This window comes from Balearica regulorum, chromosome 14 (genome assembly GCF_011004875.1).
Source record: "Balearica regulorum gibbericeps isolate bBalReg1 chromosome 14, bBalReg1.pri, whole genome shotgun sequence".
Lineage (NCBI taxonomy): Eukaryota > Metazoa > Chordata > Aves > Gruiformes > Gruidae > Balearica > Balearica regulorum.
Window position 1 is genome coordinate 1,319,129 of NC_046197.1, and position 23,538 is coordinate 1,342,666.

A 23,538-nucleotide genomic window follows, 5' to 3' on the forward strand; every position below is an offset into this window, starting at 1 on the left:
CCGCCTGGTGCCGCTGCTGACTGCAGAGGTGCGGAGGCTCCGCGCAGCTCCCAGATCCACCGCCCCCCGGGGTTCGCGGGGCTGCACCATCCCGGGCTGCTCTGCCCGAGGGTCGACGGGCTGGATCGGCAACTCCATCCAGTTCACAGGGGGAGGAGATCGATTCACTGGGAGGGAATGGAGCTGAGGAAGAGCGAGGAACCGCTCCCAGGTACAGCGGTGGCTCTGATCCTGCTCCTCTACGTGTCTGGGATGAGAGCAGAAACTAACCGGTATTCTGTGCCGGAAGAGGTGGAGAGAGGCTCTTTTGTGGAGAATATCGCTAAGGATTTGGGACTGACCGGTGAGGAATTATCGGGTCGACAGGCTTGGCTCGTTCCTGAAGGAGAAAAACAGTATTTACAGCTGAACAAACACACCGGAGATGTGGTGGTGCGAGAGCAGATGGACCGGGAGGAGCTGTGCGGGCAGACCGAGCCTTGCCTGGTGCGTTTCGAGATGCTGTTGGAGAGTCCACTGCAGTCCTTCCGAGCTGAGGTAAGCCTCACCGACATAAACGATCATGTTCCTATGTTCTTAAATAAAGAAATAGTTTTAAAGATCCCAGAAACTGCAATGCCGGGGGCTCGATTTTTGTTGGAAAGCGCTCAGGATCCAGATGTGAGGAACAACATTCTTCAGCATTACAGTATCAGCTCGAACGAGTATTTCCATATCTACACCTGGAGGCGGAGTGACGGGAGGAGGTACGGCGAACTGGTGTTGGACTGAACCCTGGACCGGGAGCAGCAGGAAGAAGTGGCTTTCAGCATTACGGCTATGGATGGTGGGTCTCCACCGCGGTCTAGTGTATCCTTAATCCTCGTGGTAGTCCTGTATACAAATGACAACATCTCGGTATTTAGCCGGAGTCTGTATAAAGTCCGAGTGTTAGAAAATAGCTCCCAGGATACCTTAGTGATGACAGTGTCTGCTAGCGATTTAGACTCAGGAACGAACGGGGAAATAGCCTATTACATAGTTCAATATTCAGAGGAAAATCTCAAGACCTCTACAATAAATCCAGAGACAGGGCAGATTCGACTAAAAAAGCCAGTGGATTATGAAGAAATGAAGATCAGCGAGATAGACGTCCAGGCCACAGACGCAGGGCGCCCAACCGCACACTGCAAAGTGGAGGTGAAAGTGGAGGACGTGAACAAACACCGTGGTGGCCGTCTTCAAACGTGTGGGATCGGGACTCGGAGGACAACGGCAGGACGAGCTGCGAGCTGACGGGCGAGCACCCATTTAGCATCATGTCACTGGTGGACGACGCGTACGCGCTGGTGACATCGTAGGCGCTGGAGCGGGAGCAGGTGGCGGAGTACAGTGTGACCGTTCGGGCCTGGAACGAGAATCCTCCCGCACTCTCGGCGTCCAAGACTTTGTTCGTGGAGCTCCTGGACGTGAACGACAACGCTCCCAATTTCGCTCAGGCATTTTACACCACGATGCTGAGCGAAAACTAGCCCGCGGTGATGACCCTGGGCCACCTGAGTGCATGGACGCCGACGCGGGAAAAAACGCCGACGTGAGCTACGCGCTGGGGCCGCTCTCGGTATCCCACTGTGGCATCATTCGTGTCCGTGGACGCGGAGAGCGGAATCGTGAGGGCACTGCGCCCACTAGACTACAAGGAGGTGTGCGCTTTCGAAGCGGCGGAGCGGGCCGCCGACGGCGGCTCGCCACCGCTCAGCACCCAGGCGGTGCTGCGCGTGTCGGTGCGGGACGAGAACGACAACACGCCCGTCGTGCTGCATCCGCCCCCCGAGAGCAGCGCGGCGGTGGGCGAGATGGCGCCGCGCTGGGCACCAGTAGGCTACCTGGTAGCCAAGGTGGTGGCGGTGGACGCGGACGCGGGGCAGAACGCGTGGCTGTCGTACGAGCTGGCCAAGGCGACGGAGCCGGGGCTGTTCCGCGTGGGGCTGCACAGCGGCGAGGTGCGCACGGCGCGGGCCCTGTCCGAGAGGGACGCGCCCCGGCAGAGACTCGTCGTGCTGGTGCGAGAGCGCGGGCAGCCGCCGCGCTCCGCCACCGCCACCCTCGGCATCGCCCCGGTGGACGGCTTCTCCGACGAATTCCTGCAGCTCAACCACGCTCGTGCGGGGAGGCAAGGAGCGAGAACCGCTGTGCAGCTCGCGGCCGGCTGGCGAGAGGGAAGCCAACGCGGGGAGCTTGGGTGCTCCCGTTCCGCCGCCGGACTGGCCGGCCGGCAGGCGCGTGCACGCCTGAGCCTTGCCGGGACCCGCCTCCGTTCCCCGTCCTCGGGCTGGGATTCCCGAGTCGGTGTAGTGCCGTGCCGTGCTGTTTCCTGCGTGCTGCCCCTGCGGAGAGGCTCCTGGGCGGCTGGTCCGGCCGGGCAAGGCGGCGGAGTGGATCGGGGCTGCGCCTCCGCCGCACGGCGCCGTGGGAACCGCCTTGTGCTTGTCTCGCCGCCGTGTTTCGCGAAGGGCACGGATCGGCCTCCCGGGAGACAAGCGCGCACGCCTGCCCGCGGGCTCTGGGCAGCGGGGGAAGACGCGGGGCAGCTGCGTGTGCGCACGGGTCCGTGTGCCGCTGCGAGCCGGCAGCGCGGGCAGCGGGCGGCGGGCGGCGGCGGGCGCAGTCCCGCCGCGGGCCGCAGGGTGGTGCTGCCGGCCAAGGCGGCGCCGAGCGGCTGCGGGCGGGGAGGCGGCCGAGCCCGGCCCGGCCCTGCCCAGCACCGCCCAGCCGAGCCCAGCCCAGCCCAGCCGAGCCCTGCCGAGCCGAGCCCAGCCGAGCCGGGTAACGGCGGCGAGCGGTGCTCCGTGCCATCCGCTGCCGGGCCACGGCGGCCGCGCTCCGGGGTCGCCGGCCGGAGTCGGCGAGAAGGAGGGAGGGAGGGAGAGCGGACGCCCGCCGCCCAGCCGCGCTGCTGCCGGGCGCCGCTTTCCGCGGAGGACTGCGCGGGAGATCCGCGAGACGGAGGCTGTCCGCCGCCCCGACATGGCGATCGCAAGGCAAGTGCTTTGTCTTTCTGCTTTCCTCTCCCTGCCGCACGCTCGCTCCGAGCCCATCCGCTACTCCGTAGCCGAGGAGGGGGAGAGCGGCTCCGTGGTAGCCAACGTGGCGGAGGACGCGGGGCTGGCCCCGGCGCAGCTCTCGGCTCGCCGCGCCCGCCTGGCCTGGGAGGACGGCCGGCAGCACTTTCGCTTAGACCGCGGCACCGGCCGCCTCGTCGTGGCCGAGAGGCTGGACCGGGAGCAGCTGTGCGGGCAGTCCGGGACGTGCACGCTCCCCTTCGAGCTCCTGCTGGCAAACCCCCTGCAGTTCTTTCGGGTCGAGGTGGCCGTGGAGGACATCAATGACCATTCGCCCGTTTTCCCCGAGCAACAGGTCACTTTTAAGATCCTGGAAAGGAGTGACCCGGGCTCGCGTTTCCCGCTGGAGGGGGCTCAGGACCTGGATATTGGCAGCAACAGCATCCAGGCTTACAGCATTGCTCCCGAGAACGAGTACTTTAGTGTCTCCTTTGGGAGTCGGAGTAAGGGCAAGAAGTACGTAGAACTGGTCTTGGAAAAGCCGCTAGACAGAGAGGAGGAGGCGGAGATGCACTTCAGTCTCATTGCCATGGATGGAGGCACTCCACCCAGGAGTGGGACAACCCAAATCTACATTGTTGTTCTAGATGTAAATGACCATTCTCCCATCTTCACAGAAGATGTGTACATTGGCCAGGTATTGGAAAATGCTCCGGAGGGCTCTGTGGTTGTCAAGGTGGTGGCATCCGATCTGGATGCGGGACCTAACGGGGCCATCTCCTACCAATTCAGCCAAGCGGTGGGCCAGAGCCCCTCGGCATTTGTCATTGACCCTGTGAGCGGTGAAATTAAACTCACAAAGCCTCTGGACTTTGAGGTGGCAGAGAATCACGAGCTCAGCGTGCGGGCCACGGATGGCGGGGGCCTCTCGGCAATCTGCAAGGTGTTGGTGGAGGTGGTGGATGTGAATGACAACGCGCCGGAGCTGGCGGTCAGTTCTTTCAGCAGCCCCCTCCCCGAGAGCGCATCACCGGGGACGGTGGTCGCCCTCTTTACTGTCAGGGACCGGGATGCTGGTGCCAACGGGAAGATCACCTGTGCCCTGGAAGACCAGCTGTCGTTCTCCCTGCGACCAGCCTACAAGAATTACTATGAGCTGGTGACCGTGAGCGCGCTGGACCGGGAGGAGACGGCGCGGTACATCCTCACTGTCACAGCAGCAGACGCGGGGTCGCCTCCTCTCACGACCACCCAGACCTTCACGGTGGACATCTCCGATGTGAACGACAACGCGCCTGTCTTCAACCAGACTTTGTACACCATGTACGTGCGTGAGAACAACGTGCCCACGGTGCTCGTTGGAGCCGTCAGCGCCTCGGATGCCGACGTGGGGCCCAATGCCAAGGTGACCTATTCCCTGGCCCCAGCGCACCCCGCAGAGCGGCCTCCCTGCTCCTGTATCTCTGTGAACTCTGAGAACGGGCACGTGTTTGTGCTGCGGCCCCTGGACTACGAGCATGTGAGGCAGATCGAGGTCTCAGTGAGCGCCTGTGACGCGGGGTCGCCTCGCCTTAGCGCCAACGTCACCGTCCGCCTTGTCGTGGTGGACGAGAATGACAATGCGCCACTGGTGCTGCACCCCGCCCAGGACAGCAGCCCACCGTCCAGCGAGCTGGTGCCCGTTTTGGCTGAGGCGGGGTACCTCGTCACCAAAGTGGTGGCTGTTGATGCCGACTCGGGGCAGAACTCGTGGCTCTCGTACCACTTGCTGAAGGCCACCGACCCCGGGCTGTTTGCGGTGGGTGCCCAAAGCGGGGAGGTGCGTCTGAGGAGGCCAGTGACAGAGAGAGACACCGTGAAGCAGAAGCTCGTCGTCCTGGTGCGAGACAACGGGCGGCCACCGCTGTCAGCCACCGCAGCACTGAGCGCGCTCCTGCTCAGTGACTTCTCGGAGGTGCGCCTACCGCCCAGCAGCCTGGCCACGGAGGACGAGGGCAGCTCCCTGACCACCTATTTAATCATTTCATTGGTCTTTGTCTCACTCCTCTTCCTCGCGTCCATGGTCGCCTTCGTCGCTCATAAGGTGTGCAAGAGAAAGGAGCTGAAGGGTGGGCACGTGCTTTACGGCACCGGCAACTTGCAGAGCAGCCTGTCCGAGGCGGCCAATGCGGGGACCCTGCCCCACGCCTATTGCTACGAGATCAGCCTCACAACAGGCTCGGGCAACAGCGAGTTCAAGTTCCTCAAGCCCATCCTCCCCAGCCTGCCACCTCAGCACTGTGCCAGGGGCGGGGGCACCGAGGATGAACAGGATTTGCCCCGGGGCCCTATCACCATGGAGGACGTGGCACCAGACAACCCAGGGACGCTCTCTGCCGAACCGTTCAACAGTCTTTCCTTTACCTAGCATGGAGTCAGCACAGCCAGAGGCTTCACGCCTCGTCATAGGAAGGGATCCAGGCTACAGCTTGTGGCAACGCTTCCTGCAGAGTTAATCTGCATTTGCAATTGGCATCACTGGTTCCCCTCAAATATTAAGTCAGAAGAAAGGTTGTGTCCCCCCCCCTCCATAATAAATCAACAAACAAACAAACAAAGAAGCAAAAGAACCTCAGGGCTCCCTCACTCTGGAAATAAGATGTTTCAGCTCTGTTACAGCCATTTCTGAAATGCTTCACGAGTGGGGTTAGTTGCAGGGCCCCCGGCTATGTTCTTGTCTCCCTTGCTGTTAGGCAAGACCATGGGCCTCTTGCTGTGTGCTGTAATGAAATGGCAAGGTTGGGCAGACAGATCGCATGCTCGCTGAAATGCATGTAGCCCTCCTCCCGGGTCAGGAAAGCAAGGAAGTTGTGAGTACTGTGTCAGAATGTGGTGCATGCATGTGGGCCTCCCTTTTGTGGGTCCTGCATGTCTCAGTCTGAGGTGCGTGGGCTCTGTGTGTTTTGCCTTCTGGTCACTATGTCTGTCCGGACAGCCGTCGTGTGTTGCATATGCTGCACTAGGGCTGCCCAGTGAAGCAGGGAGTTGCTCACGTCTAACTACTGTGATGTGCACAATTCCAGCTCAGCAGTCTAGAAGGGTATTGTGACCCTTTGAGTAGAGCAGTGTCATTACCTCTAAGGGAGAGGAAAAAAACACAGCAGATTTCTATCTGGTGCTAACAGAAGGTTTGCCAGGTTGTCTCCTTGGGGTTGCCTTGGAAATACAGCAACGGAAATGGTGTTGGCATAGCCTATAACTGTACAGAGTTGTGAAAATATGTTCATTGTGTTTGGGTCCACAAGTTGCTGCAAGCGATTTTGTTGGAAGGTGGAATTGAGATGAACTTGGAAAAGGGCATCGAGGTGGGTCTCATCATTGTTGTTCCCCAATTCAGAGGCTTCTTGATGGGAGGGGAAAGCTGTCCCAATATGATTTTCTGGGTTTGTGTAAAGGAGCATTTGCATCCTCCTTTTTGCCCTTTCTCCTTCTACTCTGTGAACTGCCTTTCAGCCTTGCCTTGCCTATTCCCCTTAAGAAGGACTGTCACCCCATGTGTGATAACAGATTATTTGAATGAAGGCAGCGTGGCACGGAATATTCAGAAGCCCTCACGCTGTGTTGTGCTGCAGTTCTGAACTGTACTGTTGTAAACCAGTGTACCCTTGTGTGTAAAAAGGCAATAAAGAGAACCCCCAAATGCCTTGTGTGGAGTCTTTGAAGGGATGTTCTTTCTGGGAGAGCTCTGTGAGAGTTTTTGAAAAGTCTGGGAGGTTTTTTCTCATTTTGTCCTTTGTTTGAGGTCAAGTTGAGCGGGGACTTTGTTTCTGATTGGAGATATGGTTGAAAGAGCTTTGAGGAAAGTTGTGGGGAGCAGGGAATTGCTGGCAGGCCTCTGTAAGTCTTCTGACCACTGAGCTTCTTGTGACAACAGGGCGCAGTTCGATCCAGGTCAGGGGTAACTGGCCCGTATGCTAACAGGGGCCTGGGTGTGCAAAGGCCTCATCAAAGCAGTGAGGTGGGGGGAGTGACGCTAAAGTTGTAGCAGTGTCAGAAGATGGCTGACACAAAGACAGCGTACGTGTTCCTTTGAGAAGTACTTGGGGGAGCGCCAGGAGGTGGGCATTTGGTGAACAAAAACTGCTTCCAAGGAGAGGCTTTGCTCTAGGGAAATGCCGTCCCTTCCACAAGGTCTTGATACACAGTAAGTCCTGAGCAAAGGACTGGTATAGTGATGCTGGCAGAACACCGTTGTACATCCAGGAGAGAACGATCTACGATCCAGTTAACCTGAGTGGAATGATAGAATCACTTAGTTTGGAGAAGATCCCTGAGATCATCAAGTCCAACCGTTAACTTAACCACGTCTGCCACTAAACTATGTCCCTAAGCGCCACCTCCAGAGATGGTGACTGAAGCACAGGGCAGCCTGTTCCAAGGCCTGACAATCCTTTGGGTGCAGAAATGTTTCCTAACATTTCATCTAAACCTCCTCTGGTGAAACCTGAGCCCATTTCATGTCATCCTGTCACTTCCTCCTTGGGAAAAAGACCAACACCCACCTCCTTACAACCTCCTTTCAGGCACAGGCCTGTCCTGTGCTGTCCTGTGCTATGTTGTGTTGCACAAATCCTTTCCTGGAAGGATAAACTCAGCTCATTTAAATGAGGAGCGTGCAGGCTGCTCCCACGTGGTACCAGCAAGAAAGCCACCTGCGAGCAGGAAGTCCACAGGCAAACTTCTTCTACAGCAGAAATGATGAATAGAAATGCTTTCTTGCAGGAAAGCGCTAAAATGGCGTGAGTTGCTGAAACGAGGGCACTCTTTCTTTTCTATGGCCGGGGTCTGCATGGCATGCCGTGCGTGGCTGGAGTCCTGTGTGAAGCTACTCTGCTCAGGGTTCTTGGCCTCTACAGGGACGTACCATTCTCTGTGCTAATCTCTTCCAATAGTGAGAGCTATAAGAGGCAGAGTTCTGAATGACATCTTTGAGAGTCAGCGTGCCTCTCTCTCTCGTATTGAGACCCAAGGAACGTGCACCTCCTGGTGACAAACAGCTGGTTGCCTGGTCGTTCCAGCTCAAGGGTTCGTGTGCGAGTATCCAAAAGGCTTGTGTGGAGATAGTAGTCTTTGAAGGGATGTTCTTTCTGGGAAAGCTCTGTGAGTTTTTCAAAGGGTGCGTACTTTGTTTCTGCTTGGAGTTACGGTTGACAGAGCTTCCAGGAAAATTGTGGGGAGCAGGGAATTGCTGGCAGGCCTCTACCTGTCTTCTGATCACTGAGCTCATGGCGGTGGCAGGGCGCAGTTCGATCCAGGTCAGGGGAAACTGGCCCCCGTATGCTAACAGGGGCCTGGGTGTGCAAAGGCCTCACCAAAGCAGTGAGGTGGTGGGGGAGTGACTTTTCCAACTCTCCCAACAGCTGCGGATGGCAACCATGATCTGTTCAAGCACCAAGTGTTTTGATTCTAAAGATTTTGGGGGAGGGCTGGCACAAAGACAGCATACATGATCCTTTGCGAAAGAATGTGGGGGAGCAGCGGTTGGTTGGTGAAAACTATAACCAGGGAGAAGTTTTGCTCTTGGGAAATGAAGAGGACTACAGCCATCCCTTCCACAAGGGCTTGATAAAACGGTAAGTCCTGCACAAAGGCTGGTGTAGTGACGCAGACCAGAAGACCATTTTACATCGGGGACTGAGCGATCCATTATCCAGCTAATCTGGGAAGCTGTAGGCCTGTGCTGTGCTGTCCTGTGCTGTGCTGCACTGCATAAACGCCTTGCAAGATGAACTCATCGACCTCATTGTAACTGAAGACGCTGCAGGCTGCTCCCACGTGCTACCGGTGAGAAAGCCACCTGCGAGCAGGAAGTCCACATACCAACTTCTTCTCCTGTGACAGTGGAAATGGTGAAGAGAAATGCTTTCTTGCAGGAAAGTGCTAAAATGGCGTGAGTTGCTGAAACGAGGGCACTCTTTCTTTTCTATGGCCGGGGTCTGCATGGCATGCTGTGCGTGGCTGGAGTCCTGTGTGAAGCTACTCTGCTCAGGGTGCTCGGCCTCTACAGGGACGTACCATTCTCTATGCTAATCTCTTCCAATAGTGAGAGCTATAAGAGACAGAGTTCTGAATGATGTCTTTGAGAGTCAGCGTGCCTCTCTTACTGGGACCACAAGGAACGTGCACCTCCCGGTGACAAACAGCTGGTTGCCTGGTCGTTCCAGCTCAAGGGTTTGTCTGCTTGATGTGGTTCGTAACTAGATGCTTCATTACGGTTTTTACCCCCTGAGAAGGGGAGGCTGTTGCCTGTACCGCAGGGCCTGAACTCACTGATGAACTTCCCTGAGGGGCTTGTTGGAGGTGCCCTTTAGGAAGGATAACTTCTCAGGCCTGGGAACAGACAGGCCTATCAGATGGGACCTGTTGGTCACCAACACGAGTGAGCTAATCAGAGACGTCAAGATTGGAGGCAGCCTGGGCTACAGTGATCGTGCACTGGTGGAGTTTGCAGTCCTGAGGGATAGGGGTCAGGCGAAGGGTAAAGTCCGGACCCAGAATTTCAGGAAGACAAACTTCCAGCTGTTGTAGGCGTGAGTCAGTAGAAGCCCCTGGGTAACCGCCTTGAGGGACAAGAGAGCAGAACAGAGCTGGCCCATCTTTAAGGACGCTTCCCAAAGAGCGCAAGACCTCTCGATCCCCACGTGTAAGAAGTCAGGAAAGGAAGGCAAGAGACCGGCACGGTTGAGTAAAGACCTGCTGGTCAAACTAAAAGGCAAGAAGGAAATGCACAGGCAGTGGAAGCAGGGACAGGGATCCTGGGAGGAATATAGGGACTTTGGCCGGTTGTGTAGGGATGGGGTCAAGAAGGCGAAGGCGTGGCTGGAGCTGAACTTGGCAAAGGCTGCAAAGAATATCAAGAAGATCTTCAATGGGTATGTCAGCCAGAAAAGGAAGGTCAAAGAAAGGGTACCTGCCCTGACGAACACGACTAGCAAACTGGTAACAGCAGACAAGGAGGATCCTGGCTGAGGTACTCAACAACGTCTTTGCCTCAGTCTTCACTGGCCCGCTCTCTTCCCACACTGCTCGAGTGGATGAACCTGAAGACAGGGACCAGGGAGCAAAGTCCCTGCCACTGCAAGAGACGATCAGGTTTGAGACCAGCTGAGCAATTTCAACATACATAAGTCTATGGGACCTGACGAGATGCATCTGAGAGTTCTGAGGGAATTGGCTGATGTAGTTGTCAAGCCACCGGCCATGACATTTGGAAAGTCATGGCAGTCAGGTGAAGTCCCTGGAGACTGGAAAAATGGAAACATTGCACCCATTTCTAAAAAAGGTTAGAAAGGAGAGCCCCGGGAACTACTGACCCATCAGCCTGGCATGACCAAGGAACAGATGCTTCTAGAAGCCATGGAGGACAGGGAGGAGATTTGAGACAGCCAGCATGGCTTCACCAAGGGCAAGTGACCAACCCTGTGGCCTTCTGTGATGCAGCGACTCCTGCAGTGCACAAGGCAAGAGCAATGGACGTCATCTGCCTGGACTTCTGTAAGGCCTTTGACACAACAGCCTTCTCTCTACATTGGAGAGAGATGGATTTGGTGGATGGACTGTTTGGTGGATAAGGACTTGCCTGGATGGTTGCCTCCAGAGAGTGGTGGTCAATGGCTCTATGCCCGGATGGAGATCCGTGATGAGTGGTGGCCCTCAGGGCTCCGTCTGGGGACCAGTACTGTTTAGTAGCTTTGTCAGTGACACAGAGAGTGGGATCGAGTGCGCCCTCAGCACATTGGCAGATGGCGTCAGGCTGAGTGGTGCGCCTGAGAGAGGGGATGCCATTCAGAGGGACGTGGACGAGCTGGAGAAGTGGGCCCATGCAAAATTCATGAGGTTCAAGAAGGCCAAGCGCAAGGTCCAGCACCTGCACTGTGGCAACCCCCGGGATGAATACAGGCTGGGGGATGAGGGGAATGAGAGCAGCCCCGTGGAGAAGGACTTGGGGGTACTGGTGGGTGACAAATGGGACATGAGGCACCAATGTGCGCTCGCAGCCCCCAAAGCCAACCGTATGGTGGGCTGCATCACCAGCAGTGTGGCCAGCAGGTCGAGGGAGGGGACTCTTCCCCTCTACTGCGCTCTGGTGAGATGCCACCTGGAGTACTGCGTCCAGCTCGGGTGTCCCCAGTGCAAGAAAGACATGGGCCTGTCGGAGTGAGTCCAGAGGAGCGCTACAAAATGATAATGGGGATGGAACACCTCTGCTATGAGGAAAAGCTGAGAGAGTTGGGGATGTTTAGCCTGCAGAAGAGAAGGCTCCAGGGAGACATTCTTGCAGCCATTCAATACTTAAAGGGGGCTTATAAGAAAGATGGGGATGGGCCTGTAGTGACAGGACAAGGGGTGATGGTTTTAAACTAAAAGAGGGGAGATCCAGACTAGACATCAGGGAGAAATTTGTTACGATGAAGGTAGTGAAACACCGGAAAAGGTAGCCCGGAGAGGTTGTGGATGCCCCATCGCTGGTAAAATCCAAGGTTAGGTTGGACCGTGCTCTGACTAACCGTCTAGTTGAAAACGTCCCTCCTCATTGTAAAGCGAGGGGGTGGAGTAGATGAGCTTTCAAGGTCCCATCAAACTGAAACCATTCTATGATTCTATGATTCTGTCATCCTATCATTCTATGATTCTATTATTCTGTCATTCTGTTATTCTGTCATTGTATTGTACCGCTCTATCAATCATTCTGTCATTCTGTGATTCTATGAAGGAATGCGGCGGGCAGAACGTGTGAGAGAGAGTATGCCGGGGCCGGCAGAGAGCGAGTCCTGCTGAGGGTGCAGGCGGAGGCGGGCGCGCTGTAGACGCTGCGCTCCTTCGACTACGAGGAGGTGCGCGAGGTGGGGCTGTGGGTGCGGGCGGAGGACGGCGGCGCGCCGGCGCTGAGCAGCAACGTGTCGGTGCGGCTGGTGATCGTGGACGAGAACGACAACGCGCCGCAGGTGCTGTACCCGCCGCCGGCGCCGGCGCCGGGCGCGGGCTGGGCGGGCGTGGAGCTGGCGCCGCGCTCGGCCGAGCCCGGGGCGCTGGTGGCCAAGGTGGTGGCGGTGGACGCGGACGCGGGGCAGAACGCGTGGCTGTCGTACGAGCTGGCCAAGGCGACGGAGCCGGGGCTGTTCCGCGTGGGGCTGCACAGCGGCGAGGTGCGCACGGCGCGGGCCCTGTCCGAGAGGGACGCGCCCCGGCAGAGACTCGTCGTGCTGGTGCGAGAGCGCGGGCAGCCGCCGCGCTCCGCCACCGCCACCCTCGGCATCGCCCCGGTGGACGGCTTCTCCGACGAATTCCTGCAGCTCAACCACGCTCGTGCGGGGAGGCAAGGAGCGAGAACCGCTGTGCAGCTCGCGGCCGGCTGGCGAGAGGGAAGCCAACGCGGGGAGCTTGGGTGCTCCCGTTCCGCCGCCGGACTGGCCGGCCGGCAGGCGCGTGCACGCCTGAGCCTTGCCGGGACCCGCCTCCGTTCCCCGTCCTCGGGCTGGGATTCCCGAGTCGGTGTAGTGCCGTGCCGTGCTGTTTCCTGCGTGCTGCCCCTGCGGAGAGGCTCCTGGGCGGCTGGTCCGGCCGGGCAAGGCGGCGGAGTGGATCGGGGCTGCGCCTCCGCCGCACGGCGCCGTGGGAACCGCCTTGTGCTTGTCTCGCCGCCGTGTTTCGCGAAGGGCACGGATCGGCCTCCCGGGAGACAAGCGCGCACGCCTGCCCGCGGGCTCTGGGCAGCGGGGGAAGACGCGGGGCAGCTGCGTGTGCGCACGGGTCCGTGTGCCGCTGCGAGCCGGCAGCGCGGGCAGCGGGCGGCGGGCGGCGGCGGGCGCAGTCCCGCCGCGGGCCGCAGGGTGGTGCTGCCGGCCAAGGCGGCGCCGAGCGGCTGCGGGCGGGGAGGCGGCCGAGCCCGGCCCGGCCCTGGCCCAGCACCGCCCAGCCCAGCCGAGCCCAGCCCAGCCGAGCCCGGCCGAGCCGAGCCCAGCCGAGCCGGGTAGCGGCGGCGAGCGGTGCTCCGTGCCATCCGCTGCCGGGCCACGGCGGCCGCGCTCCGGGTCGCCGGCCGGAGTCGGCGAGAAGGAGGGAGGGAGGGAGGGAGGGAGAGCGGACGCCCGCCGCCCAGCCGCGCTGCTGCCGGGCGCCGCTTTCCGCGGAGGACTGCGCGGGAGACCCGCGAGACGGAGGCTGTCCGCCGCCCCGACATGGCGATCGCAAGGCAAGTGCTTTGTCTTTCTGCTTTCCTCTCCCTGCCGCACGCTCGCTCCGAGCCCATCCGCTACTCCGTAGCCGAGGAGGGGGAGAGCGGCTCCGTGGTAGCCAACGTGGCGGAGGACGCGGGGCTGGCCCCGGCGCAGCTCTCGGCTCGCCGCGCCCGCCTGGCCTGGGAGGACGGCCGGCAGCACTTTCGCTTAGACCGCGGCACCGGCCGCCTCGTCGTGGCCGAGAGGCTGGACCGGGAGCAGCTGTGCGGGCAGTCCGGGACGTGCACGCTCCCCTTCGAGCTCCTGCTGGCAAACCCCCTGCAGTTCTTTCGGGTCGAGGTGGCCGTGGAGGACATCAATGACCATTCGCCCGTTTTCCCCGAGCAACAGGTCACTTTCAAGATCCCGGAAAGGAGTGACCCGGGCTCGCGTTTCCCGCTGGAGGGGGCTCAGGACCTGGATATTGGCAGCAACAGCATCCAGGCTTACAGCATTGCTCCCGAGAACGAGTACTTTAGTGTCTCCTTTGGGAGTCGGAGGAATGGTGACAAATATGTGGAACTGGTCTTGGAAAAGCCGCTAGACAGAGAGGAGGAGGCAGAGCTGGGCTTCAGTCTCATTGCCATGGATGGAGGCAGTCCACCCAGGAGCGGGACAACCCAAATCCACATTAATGTTCTAGATGTAAATGACAACTCTCCCATCTTCACACAGGAGCGGTACATTGGCCAGGTATTGGAAAATGCTCCGGAGGGCTCTGTGGTTGTCAAGGTGGTGGCATCCGATCTGGATGCGGGACCTAACGGGGCCATCTCCTACCAATTCAGCCAAGCGGTGGGCCAGAGCCCCTCGGCATTTGTCATTGACCCTGTGAGCGGTGAAATTAAACTCACAAAGCCTCTGGACTTTGAGGTGGCAGAGAATCACGAGCTCAGCGTGCGGGCCACGGATGGCGGGGGCCTCTCGGCAATCTGCAAGGTGTTGGTGGAGGTGGTGGATGTGAATGACAACGCGCCGGAGCTGGCGGTCAGTTCTTTCAGCAGCCCCCTCCCCGAGAGCGCATCACCGGGGACGGTGGTCGCCCTCTTTACTGTCAGGGACCGGGATGCTGGTGCCAACGGGAAGATCACCTGTGCCCTGGAAGACCAGCTGTCGTTCTCCCTGCGACCAGCCTACAAGAATTACTATGAGCTGGTGACCGTGAGCGCGCTGGACCGGGAGGAGACGGCGCGGTACATCCTCACTGTCACAGCAGCAGACGCGGGGTCGCCTCCTCTCACGACCACCCAGACCTTCACGGTGGACATCTCCGATGTGAACGACAACGCGCCTGTCTTCAACCAGACTTTGTACACCATGTACGTGCGTGAGAACAACGTGCCCACGGTGCTCGTTGGAGCCGTCAGCGCCTCGGATGCCGACGTGGGGCCCAATGCCAAGGTGACCTATTCCCTGGCCCCAGCGCACCCCGCAGAGCGACCTCCCTGCTCCTGTATCTCTGTGAACTCTGAGAACGGGCACGTGTTTGTGCTGCGGCCCCTGGACTATGAGCACGTGAGGCAGATCGAGGTCTCAGTGAGCGCCTGTGACGCGGGGTCGCCTCGCCTTAGCGCCAACGTCACCGTCCGCCTTGTCGTGGTGGACGAGAATGACAATGCGCCACTGGTGCTGCACCCCGCCCAGGACAGCAGCCCACCGTCCAGCGAGCTGGTGCCCGTTTTGGCTGAGGCGGGGTACCTCGTCACCAAAGTGGTGGCTGTTGATGCCGACTCGGGGCAGAACTCGTGGCTCTCGTACCACTTGCTGAAGGCCACCGACCCCGGGCTGTTTGCGGTGGGTGCCCAAAGCGGGGAGGTGCGTCTGAGGAGGCCAGTGACAGAGAGAGACGCCGTGAAGCAGAAGCTCGTCGTCCTGGTGCGAGACAACGGGCGGCCACCGCTGTCAGCCACCGCGGCACTGAGCGCGCTCCTGCTCAGTGACTTCTCGGAGGTGCGCCTACCGCCCAGCAGCCTGGCCACGGAGGACGAGGGCAGCTCCCTGACCACCTATTTAATCATTTCATTGGTCTTTGTCTCACTCCTCTTCCTCGCGTCCATGGTCGCCTTCGTCGCTCATAAGGTGTGCAAGAGAAAGGAGCTGAAGGGTGGGCACGTGCTTTACGGCACCGGCAACTTGCAGAGCAGCCTGTCCGAGGCGGCCAGTGCGGGGACCCTGCCCCACGCCTATTGCTACGAGATCAGCCTCACAACAGGCTCGGGCAACAGCGAGTTCAAGTTCCTCAAGCCCATCCTCCCCAGCCTGCCACCTCAGCACTGTGCCAGGGGCGGGGGCACCGAGGATGAACAGGATTTGCCCCGGGGCCCTATCACCATGGAGGACGTGGCACCAGACAACCCAGGGACGCTCTCTGCCGAACCGTTCAACAGTCTTTCCTTTACCTAGCATGGAGTCAGCACAGCCAGAGGCTTCACGCCTCGTCATAGGAAGGGATCCAGGCTACAGCTTGTGGCAACGCTTCCTGCAGAGTTAATCTGCATTTGCAATTGGCATCGCTGGTTCCCCTCAAATATTAAGTCAGAAGAAAGGTTGTGTCCCCCCCCTCCATAATAAATCAACAAACAAACAAACAAAGAAGCAAAAGAACCTCAGGGCTCCCTCACTCTGGAAATAAGATGTTTCAGCTCTGTTACAGCCATTTCTGAAATGCTTCACGAGTGGGGTTAGTTGCAGGGCCCCCGGCTATGTTCTTGTCTCCCTTGCTGTTAGGCAAGACCATGGGCCTCTTGCTGTGTGCTGTAATGAAATGGCAAGGTTGGGTAGACAGATCGCATGCTCGCTGAAATGCATGTAGCCCTCCTCCCGGGTCAGGAAAGCAAGGAAGTTGTGAGTACTGTATCACAATGTGGTGCACAAATTGCACAAAATTTTCATTTGGCTCATAAGAGGGCATTGGGTGGGCTTTCCCCTTCGTATTGCCATGGAAGTATGAGAGCGCTACTGGTGTTGAAATGGAATTGAATGTACTGGAATGGAGCAGAGCCGAATGGAGTGGAACGGAGCAGAACAGAACAGAACAGAATAGATATAGAATAGCTATAGAATGGAATGGAATGGAATGGAATGGAATGGAATGGAATGGAATAGAATAGAATAGAATAGAATAGAATAGAATAGAATAGAATAGAATAGAATAGATCAGATCAGAACAGAACAGAATAGAGTATTTTAGTGAGAAAGGACCTACAATGCTCATCAAAATCCTGACATACCACATCCACCATCTTCCCTTCATCCACAAGGTGGGTGACCTTATCATAGAAGGATAGAAAATTAATTAAACAGGACTTTCCCTGGGTGAAGCCATGGTCCTGCTGATTGCATTGCTCTTTACATGCCTTTCCATCGCACCCAGTAAGATCTTCTCCACAGATTTTCCAGGAAGTGAGGTTAAACTCACAGGTCTGTAGTTTCCTGGGTCTTTCCTCACGCCTTTCTTGTAAATTGGAAGAATGTTGGCTAGCTTCCAGTCAGCGGGGACTTCCCCAGAGTCCCAAGACCTCTGGTAGGTGATCAAGACGGGTCCTGCTGTAACATCCGCCAGCTCCTTCAGTACTCTGGGATGAATCCCAGCAGGCCGCATGGACTTGTGAACATTCAGCCGATACAGCTGGTGCTGTTTATAGACCGTAACTGTACGGAGTTGTGAAAAGACGTTCATTGTGTTTGGGGGTGTTGTCAGGAAACTCCACCAGTTGCTTCAAGGTACTTTGTCCGAAGGTGGAATTGAGATGAACTTGGAAGAGGGCCTGTTGAATAGACCCAACTCATTGTTGTTTCCCAATTCAGAGGCTTCTTGATGGGAGGGGAAAGCTGTCCCAATATGATTTTCTGGGTTTGTGTAAGAGCATTTGCATCCTCCTTTTTGCCCTTTCTCCTTCTACTCTGTGAACTGCCTTTCAGCCTTGCCTTGCCTATTCCCCTTAAGAAGGACTGTCACCCCATGTGTGATAACAGATTATTTGAATGAAGGCAGCGTGGCACGGAATATTCAGAAGCCGTCACGCTGTGTTGTGCTGCAGTTCTGAACTGTACTGTTGTAAACCAGTGTACCCTTGTGTGTAAAAATGCAATAAAGAGAACCCCCAAATGCCTTGTGTGGAGTCTTTGAAGGGATGTTCTTTCTGGGAGAGCTCTGTGAGAGTTTTTGAAAAGTCTGGGAGGTTTTTTCTCATTTTGTCCTTTGTTTGAGGTCAAGTTGAGCGGGGACTTTGTTTCTGATTGGAGGTATGGTTGAAAGAGCTTTGAGGAAAGTTGTGGGGAGCAGGGAATTGCTGGCAGGCCTCTGTAAGTCTTCTGACCACTGAGCTTCTTGTGACAACAGGGCGCAGTTCGATCCAGGTCAGGGGTAACTGGCCCGTATGCTAACAGGGGCCTGGGTGTGCAAAGGCCTCATCAAAGCAGTGAGGTGGGGGGAGTGACGCTAAAGTTGTAGCGGTGTCAGAAGATGGCTGACACAAAGACAGCGTACGTGTTCCTTTGAGAAGTACTTGGGGGAGCGCCAGGAGGTGGGCATTTGGTGAACAAAAACTGCTTCCAAGGAGAGGCTTTGCTCTAGGGAAATGCCGTCCCTTCCACAAGGTCTTGATACACAGTAAGTCCTGAGCAAAGGACTGGTGTAGTGATGCTGGCAGAACACCGTTGTACATCCAGGAGAGAACGATCTACGATCCAGTTAACCTGAGTGGAATGATAGAATCACTTAGTTTGGAGAAGATCCCTGAGATCATCAAGTCCAACCGTTAACTTAACCACGTCTGCCACTAAACTATGTCCCTAAGCGCCACCTCCAGAGATGGTGACTGAAGCACAGGGCAGCCTGTTCCAAGGCCTGACAATCCTTTGGGTGCAGAAATGTTTCCTAACATTTCATCTAAACCTCCTCTGGTGAAACCTGAGCCCATTTCATGTCATCCTGTCACTTCCTCCTTGGGAAAAGAGACCAACACCCACCTCCTTACAGCCTCCTTTCAGGCACAGGCCTGTCCTGTGCTGTCCTGTGCTATGTTGTGTTGCACAAATCCTTTCCTGGAAGGATAAACTCAGCTCATTTAAATGAGGAGCGTGCAGGCTGCTCCCACATGGTACCAGCAAGAAAGCCACCTGCGAGCAGGAAGTCCACAGGCAAACTTCTTCTACAGCAGAAATGATGAATAGAAATGCTTTCTTGCAGGAAAGTGCTAAAATGGCGTGAGTTGCTGAAACGAGGGCACTCTTTCTTTTCTATGGCCGGGGTCTGCATGGCATGCTGTGCGTGGCTGGAGTCCTGTGTGAAGCTACTCTGCTCAGGGTTCTCGGCCTCTACAGGGACGTACCATTCTCTGTGCTAATCTCTTCCAATAGTGAGAGCTATAAGAGGCAGAGTTCTGAATGATGTCTTTGAGAGTCAGCGTGCCTCTCTCTCTCGTATTGAGACCACAAGGAACGTGCACCTCCTGGTGACAAACAGCTGGTTGCCTGGTCGTTCCAGCTCAAGGGTTCGTGTGCGAGTATCCAAAAGGCTTGTGTGGAGATAGTAGTCTTTGAAGGGATGTTCTTTCTGGGAAAGCTCTGTGAGTTTTTCAAAGGGTGCGTACTTTGTTTCTGCTTGGAGTTACGGTTGACAGAGCTTCCAGGAAAATTGTGGGGAGCAGGGAATTGCTGGCAGGCCTCTACCTGTCTTCTGATCACTGAGCTCATGGCGGTGGCAGGGCACGGTTAGATCCAGGTCAGGGGAAACTGGCCCCCGTATGCTAACAGGGGCCTGGGTGTGCAAAGGCCTCACCAAAGCAGTGAGGTGGTGGGGGAGTGACTTTTCCAACTCTCCCAACAGCTGCGGATGGCAACCGTGATCTGTTCAAGCACCAAGTGTTTTAGTTCTAAAGATTTTGGGGGAGGGCTGGCACAAAGACAGCATACGTGATCCTTTGCGAAAGAATGTGGGGGAGCAGCAGTTGGTTGGTGAAAACTATAACCAGGGAGAAGTTTTGCTCTTGGGAAATGAAGAGGACTACAGCCATCCCTTCCACAAGGGCTTGATAAAACGGTAAGTCCTGCACAAAGGCTGGTGTAGTGACGCAGACCAGAAGACCATTTTACATCGGGGACTGAGCGATCCATTATCCAGCTAATCTGGGAAGCTGTAGGCCTGTGCTGTGCTGTCCTGTGCTGTGCTGCACTGCATAAACGCCTTGCAAGATGAACTCATCGACCTCATTGTAACTGAAGACGCTGCAGGCTGCTCCCACGTGCTACCGGTGAGAAAGCCACCTGCGAGCAGGAAGTCCACATACCAACTTCTTCTCCTGTGACAGTGGAAATGGTGAAGAGAAATGCTTTCTTGCAGGAAAGTGCTAAAATGGCGTGAGTTGCTGAAACGAGGGCACTCTTTCTTTTCTATGGCCGGGGTCTGCATGGCATGCCGTGCGTGGCTGGAGTCCTGTGTGAAGCTACTCTGCTCAGGGTGCTCGGCCTCTACAGGGACGTACCATTCTCTATGCTAATCTCTTCCAATAGTGAGAGCTATAAGAGACAGAGTTCTGAATGATGTCTTTGAGAGTCAGCATGCCTCTCTTACTGGGACCACAAGCAACGTGCACCTCCCGGTGACAAACAGCTGGTTGTCTGGTCGTTCCAGCTCAAGGGTTTGTGTGCTTGATGTGGTTCGTAACTAGATGCTTCATTACGGTTTTTATCCCCTGAGAAGGGGAGGCTGTTGCCTGTACCGCAGGGCCTGAACTCACTGCTGAACTTTCCCGAGGGGCTCGTTGGAGGTGGCCTTTAGGAAGGATAACTTCTCAGGAAGCAGGGACAGGGATCCTGGGAGAAATATAGGGACTTTGGCCGGTTGTGTCGGGATGGGGTCAAGAAGGCAAAGGCGTGGCTGGAGCTGAACTTGGCAAAGGCCGCAAAGAATATCAAGAAGATCTTCAATGGGTATGTCAGCCAGAAAAGGAAGGTCAAAGAAAGGGTACCTGCCCTGATGAACGCGGCTAGCAAACTGGTAACAGCAGACAAGGAGGATCCTGGCTGAGGTACTCAACAACGTCTTTGCCTCAGTCTTCACTGGCCCCCTCTCTTCCCACACTGCTCCAGTGGATGAACCTGAAGACAGGGACCAGGGAGCAAAGTCCCTGCCACTGCAAGAGACGATCAGGTTTGAGACCAGCTGAGCAATTTCAACATACATAAGTCTATGGGACCTGACGAGATGCATCTGAGAGTCCTGAGGGAATTGGCTGATGTAGTTGTCAAGCCACCGGCCATGACATTTGGAAAGTCATGGCAGTCAGGTGAAGTCCCTGGAGACTGGAAAAATGGAAACATTGCACCCATTTCTAAAAAGGTTAGAAAGGAGAGCCCCGGGAGCTACTGACCCGTCAGCCTGGCATGACCAAGGAACAGATGCTCCTAGAAGCCATGGAGGACAGGGAGGAGATTTGAGACAGCCAGCATGGCTTCACCAAGGGCAAGTGACCAACCCTGTGGCCTTCTGTGATGCAGCGACTCCTGCAGTGCACAAGGCAAGAGCCATGGACGTCATCTGCCTGGACTTCTGTAAGGCCTTTGGCACGGTCCTCCACAACAGCCTTCTCTCTACATTGGAGAGAGATGGATTTGGTGGATGGACTGTTTGGTGGATAAGGACTTGCCTGGATGGTTGCCTCCAGAGAGTGGTGGTCAATGGCTCTATGCCCGGATGGAGATCCGTGATGAGTGGTGGCCCTCAGGGCTCCGTCTGGGGACCAGTACTGTTTAGTAGCTTTGTCAGTGACACAGAGAGTGGGATCGAGTGCGCCCTCAGCACATTGGCAGATGGCGTCAGGCTGAGTGGTGCGCCTGAGAGAGGGGATGCCATTCAGAGGGACGTGGACGAGCTGGAGAAGTGGGCCCATGCAAAATTCATGAGGTTCAAGAAGGCCAAGCGCAAGGTCCAGCACCTGCACTGTGGCAACCCCCGGGATGAATACAGGCTGGGGGATGAGGGGAATGAGAGCAGCCCCGTGGAGAAGGACTTGGGGGTACTGGTGGGTGACAAATGGGACATGAGGCACCAATGTGCGCTCGCAGCCCCCAAAGCCAACCGTATGGTGGGCTGCATCACCAGCAGTGTGGCCAGCAGGTCGAGGGAGGGGACTCTTCCCCTCTACTGCGCTCTGGTGAGATGCCACCTGGAGTACTGCGTCCAGCTCGGGTGTCCCCAGTGCAAGAAAGACATGGGCCTGTCGGAGTGAGTCCAGAGGAGCGCTACAAAATGATAATGGGGATGGAACACCTCTGCTATGAGGAAAAGCTGAGAGAGTTGGGGATGTTTAGCCTGCAGAAGAGAAGGCTCCAGGGAGACATTCTTGCAGCCATTCAATACTTAAAGGGGGCTTATAAGAAAGATGGGGATGGGCCTGTAGTGACAGGACAAGGGGTGATGGTTTTAAACTAAAAGAGGGGAGATCCAGACTAGACATCAGGGAGAAATTTGTTACGATGAAGGTAGTGAAACACCGGAAAAGGTAGCCCGGAGAGGTTGTGGATGCCCCATCGCTGGTAAAATCCAAGGTTAGGTTGGACCGTGCTCTGACTAACCGTCTAGTTGAAAACGTCCCTCCTCATTGTAAAGCGAGGGGGTGGAGTAGATGAGCTTTCAAGGTCCCATCAAACTGAAACCATTCTATGATTCTATGATTCTGTCATCCTATCATTCTATGATTCTATTATTCTGTCATTCTGTTATTCTGTCATTGTATTGTACCGCTCTATCAATCATTCTGTCATTCTGTGATTCTATGAAGGAATGCGGCGGGCAGAACGTGTGAGAGAGAGTATGCCGGGGCCGGCAGAGAGCGAGTCCTGCTGAGGGTGCAGGCGGAGGCGGGCGCGCTGTAGACGCTGCGCTCCTTCGACTACGAGGAGGTGCGCGAGGTGGGGCTGTGGGTGCGGGCGGAGGACGGCGGCGCGCCGGCGCTGAGCCGCAACGTGTCGGTGCGGCTGGTGATCGTGGACGAGAACGACAACGCGCCGCAGGTGCTGTACCCGCCGCCGGCGCCGGCGCCGGGCGCGGGCTGGGCGGGCGTGGAGCTGGCGCCGCGCTCGGCCGAGCCCGGGGCGCTGGTGGCCAAGGTGGTGGCGGTGGACGCAGACGCGGGGCAGAACGCGTGGCTGTCGTACGAGCTGGCCAAGGCGACGGAGCCGGGGCTGTTCCGCGTGGGGCTGCACAGCGGCGAGGTGCGCACGGCGCGGGCCCTGTCCGAGAGGGACGCGCCCCGGCAGAGACTCGTCGTGCTGGTGCGAGAGCGCGGGCAGCCGCCGCGCTCCGCCACCGCCACCCTCGGCATCGCCCCGGTGGACGGCTTCTCCGACGAATTCCTGCAGCTCAACCACGCTCGTGCGGGGAGGCAAGGAGCGAGAACCGCTGTGCAGCTCGCGGCCGGCTGGCGAGAGGGAAGCCAACGCGGGGAGCTTGGGTGCTCCCGTTCCGCCGCCGGACTGGCCGGCCGGCAGGCGCGTGCACGCCTGAGCCTTGCCGGGACCCGCCTCCGTTCCCCGTCCTCGGGCTGGGATTCCCGAGTCGGTGTAGTGCCGTGCCGTGCTGTTTCCTGCGTGCTGCCCCTGCGGAGAGGCTCCTGGGCGGCTGGTCCGGCCGGGCAAGGCGGCGGAGTGGATCGGGGCTGCGCCTCCGCCGCACGGCGCCGTGGGAACCGCCTTGTGCTTGTCTCGCCGCCGTGTTTCGCGAAGGGCACGGATCGGCCTCCCGGGAGACAAGCGCGCACGCCTGCCCGCGGGCTCTGGGCAGCGGGGGAAGACGCGGGGCAGCTGCGTGTGCGCACGGGTCCGTGTGCCGCTGCGAGCCGGCAGCGCGGGCAGCGGGCGGCGGGCGGCGGCGGGCGCAGTCCCGCCGCGGGCCGCAGGGTGGTGCTGCCGGCCAAGGCGGCGCCGAGCGGCTGCGGGCGGGGAGGCGGCCGAGCCCGGCCCGGCCCTGCCCAGCACCGCCCAGCCGAGCCGAGCCCAGCCCAGCCCAGCCGAGCCCGGCCGAGCCGAGCCCGGCCGAGCCGAGCCCAGCCGAGCCGGGTAGCGGCGGCGAGCGGTGCTCCGTGCCATCCGCTGCCGGGCCACGGCGGCCGCGCTCCGGGTCGCCGGCCAGAGTCGGCGAGAAGGAGGGAGGGAGGGTGAACGGACGCCCGCCGCCCAGCCGCGCTGCTGCCGGGCGCCGCTTTCCGCGGAGGACTGCGCGGGAGATCCGCGAGACGTCC

At 57.9% G+C, this 23,538-nt stretch overlaps 3 protein-coding genes and 1 pseudogene across 3 annotated transcripts; all 4 read left to right on the forward strand.

Moving 5' to 3' along the window:
• Positions 1–177: 177 nt before the first annotated feature.
• Positions 178–2,809, forward strand: LOC104631856 (protocadherin beta-16-like; annotated as a pseudogene).
• LOC104636440 (protocadherin beta-15-like) lies at positions 2,627–17,405 on the forward strand. The gene is made up of 2 exons (XM_075766147.1): positions 2,627–6,316; positions 16,969–17,405. Exon 1 carries the CDS (start codon positions 3,007–3,009, stop codon positions 5,446–5,448), a length of 2,442 nt encoding a protein of 813 aa, XP_075622262.1. The 5' UTR covers positions 2,627–3,006; the 3' UTR covers positions 5,449–6,316; positions 16,969–17,405.
• Positions 10,720–13,054, forward strand: LOC142603910 (uncharacterized). The gene is made up of 2 exons (XM_075766887.1): positions 10,720–11,166; positions 11,888–13,054. The coding sequence occupies exons 1-2, from the start codon at positions 10,720–10,722 to the stop codon at positions 13,052–13,054; spliced, it is 1,614 nt and encodes a 537-aa protein (XP_075623002.1).
• Positions 13,259–23,529, forward strand: LOC142603911 (protocadherin beta-15-like). The gene is made up of 3 exons (XM_075766888.1): positions 13,259–15,699; positions 21,057–21,453; positions 22,175–23,529. The coding sequence occupies exons 1-3, from the start codon at positions 13,259–13,261 to the stop codon at positions 23,456–23,458; spliced, it is 4,122 nt and encodes a 1,373-aa protein (XP_075623003.1). The 3' UTR covers positions 23,459–23,529.
• Positions 23,530–23,538: the final 9 nt, after the last annotated feature.

Coding starts and splice junctions, on each gene's coding strand:
- LOC142603911 (XM_075766888.1), top strand. CDS start 13,259: ATGGCGATCGCAAGGCAAGTGCTTTGTCTTTCTGCTTTCCTCTCCCTG. Junction 15,700..21,056: donor AACAGTCTTTCCTTTACCTA/GCATGGAGTCAG, acceptor ACTGTTTAGTAG/CTTTGTCAGTGACACAGAGA. Junction 21,454..22,174: donor TTCCCCTCTACTGCGCTCTG/GTGAGATGCCAC, acceptor GGCGCGCTGTAG/ACGCTGCGCTCCTTCGACTA.
- LOC142603910 (XM_075766887.1), top strand. CDS start 10,720: ATGAGTGGTGGCCCTCAGGGCTCCGTCTGGGGACCAGTACTGTTTAGT. Junction 11,167..11,887: donor TTCCCCTCTACTGCGCTCTG/GTGAGATGCCAC, acceptor GGCGCGCTGTAG/ACGCTGCGCTCCTTCGACTA.
- LOC104636440 (XM_075766147.1), top strand. CDS start 3,007: ATGGCGATCGCAAGGCAAGTGCTTTGTCTTTCTGCTTTCCTCTCCCTG.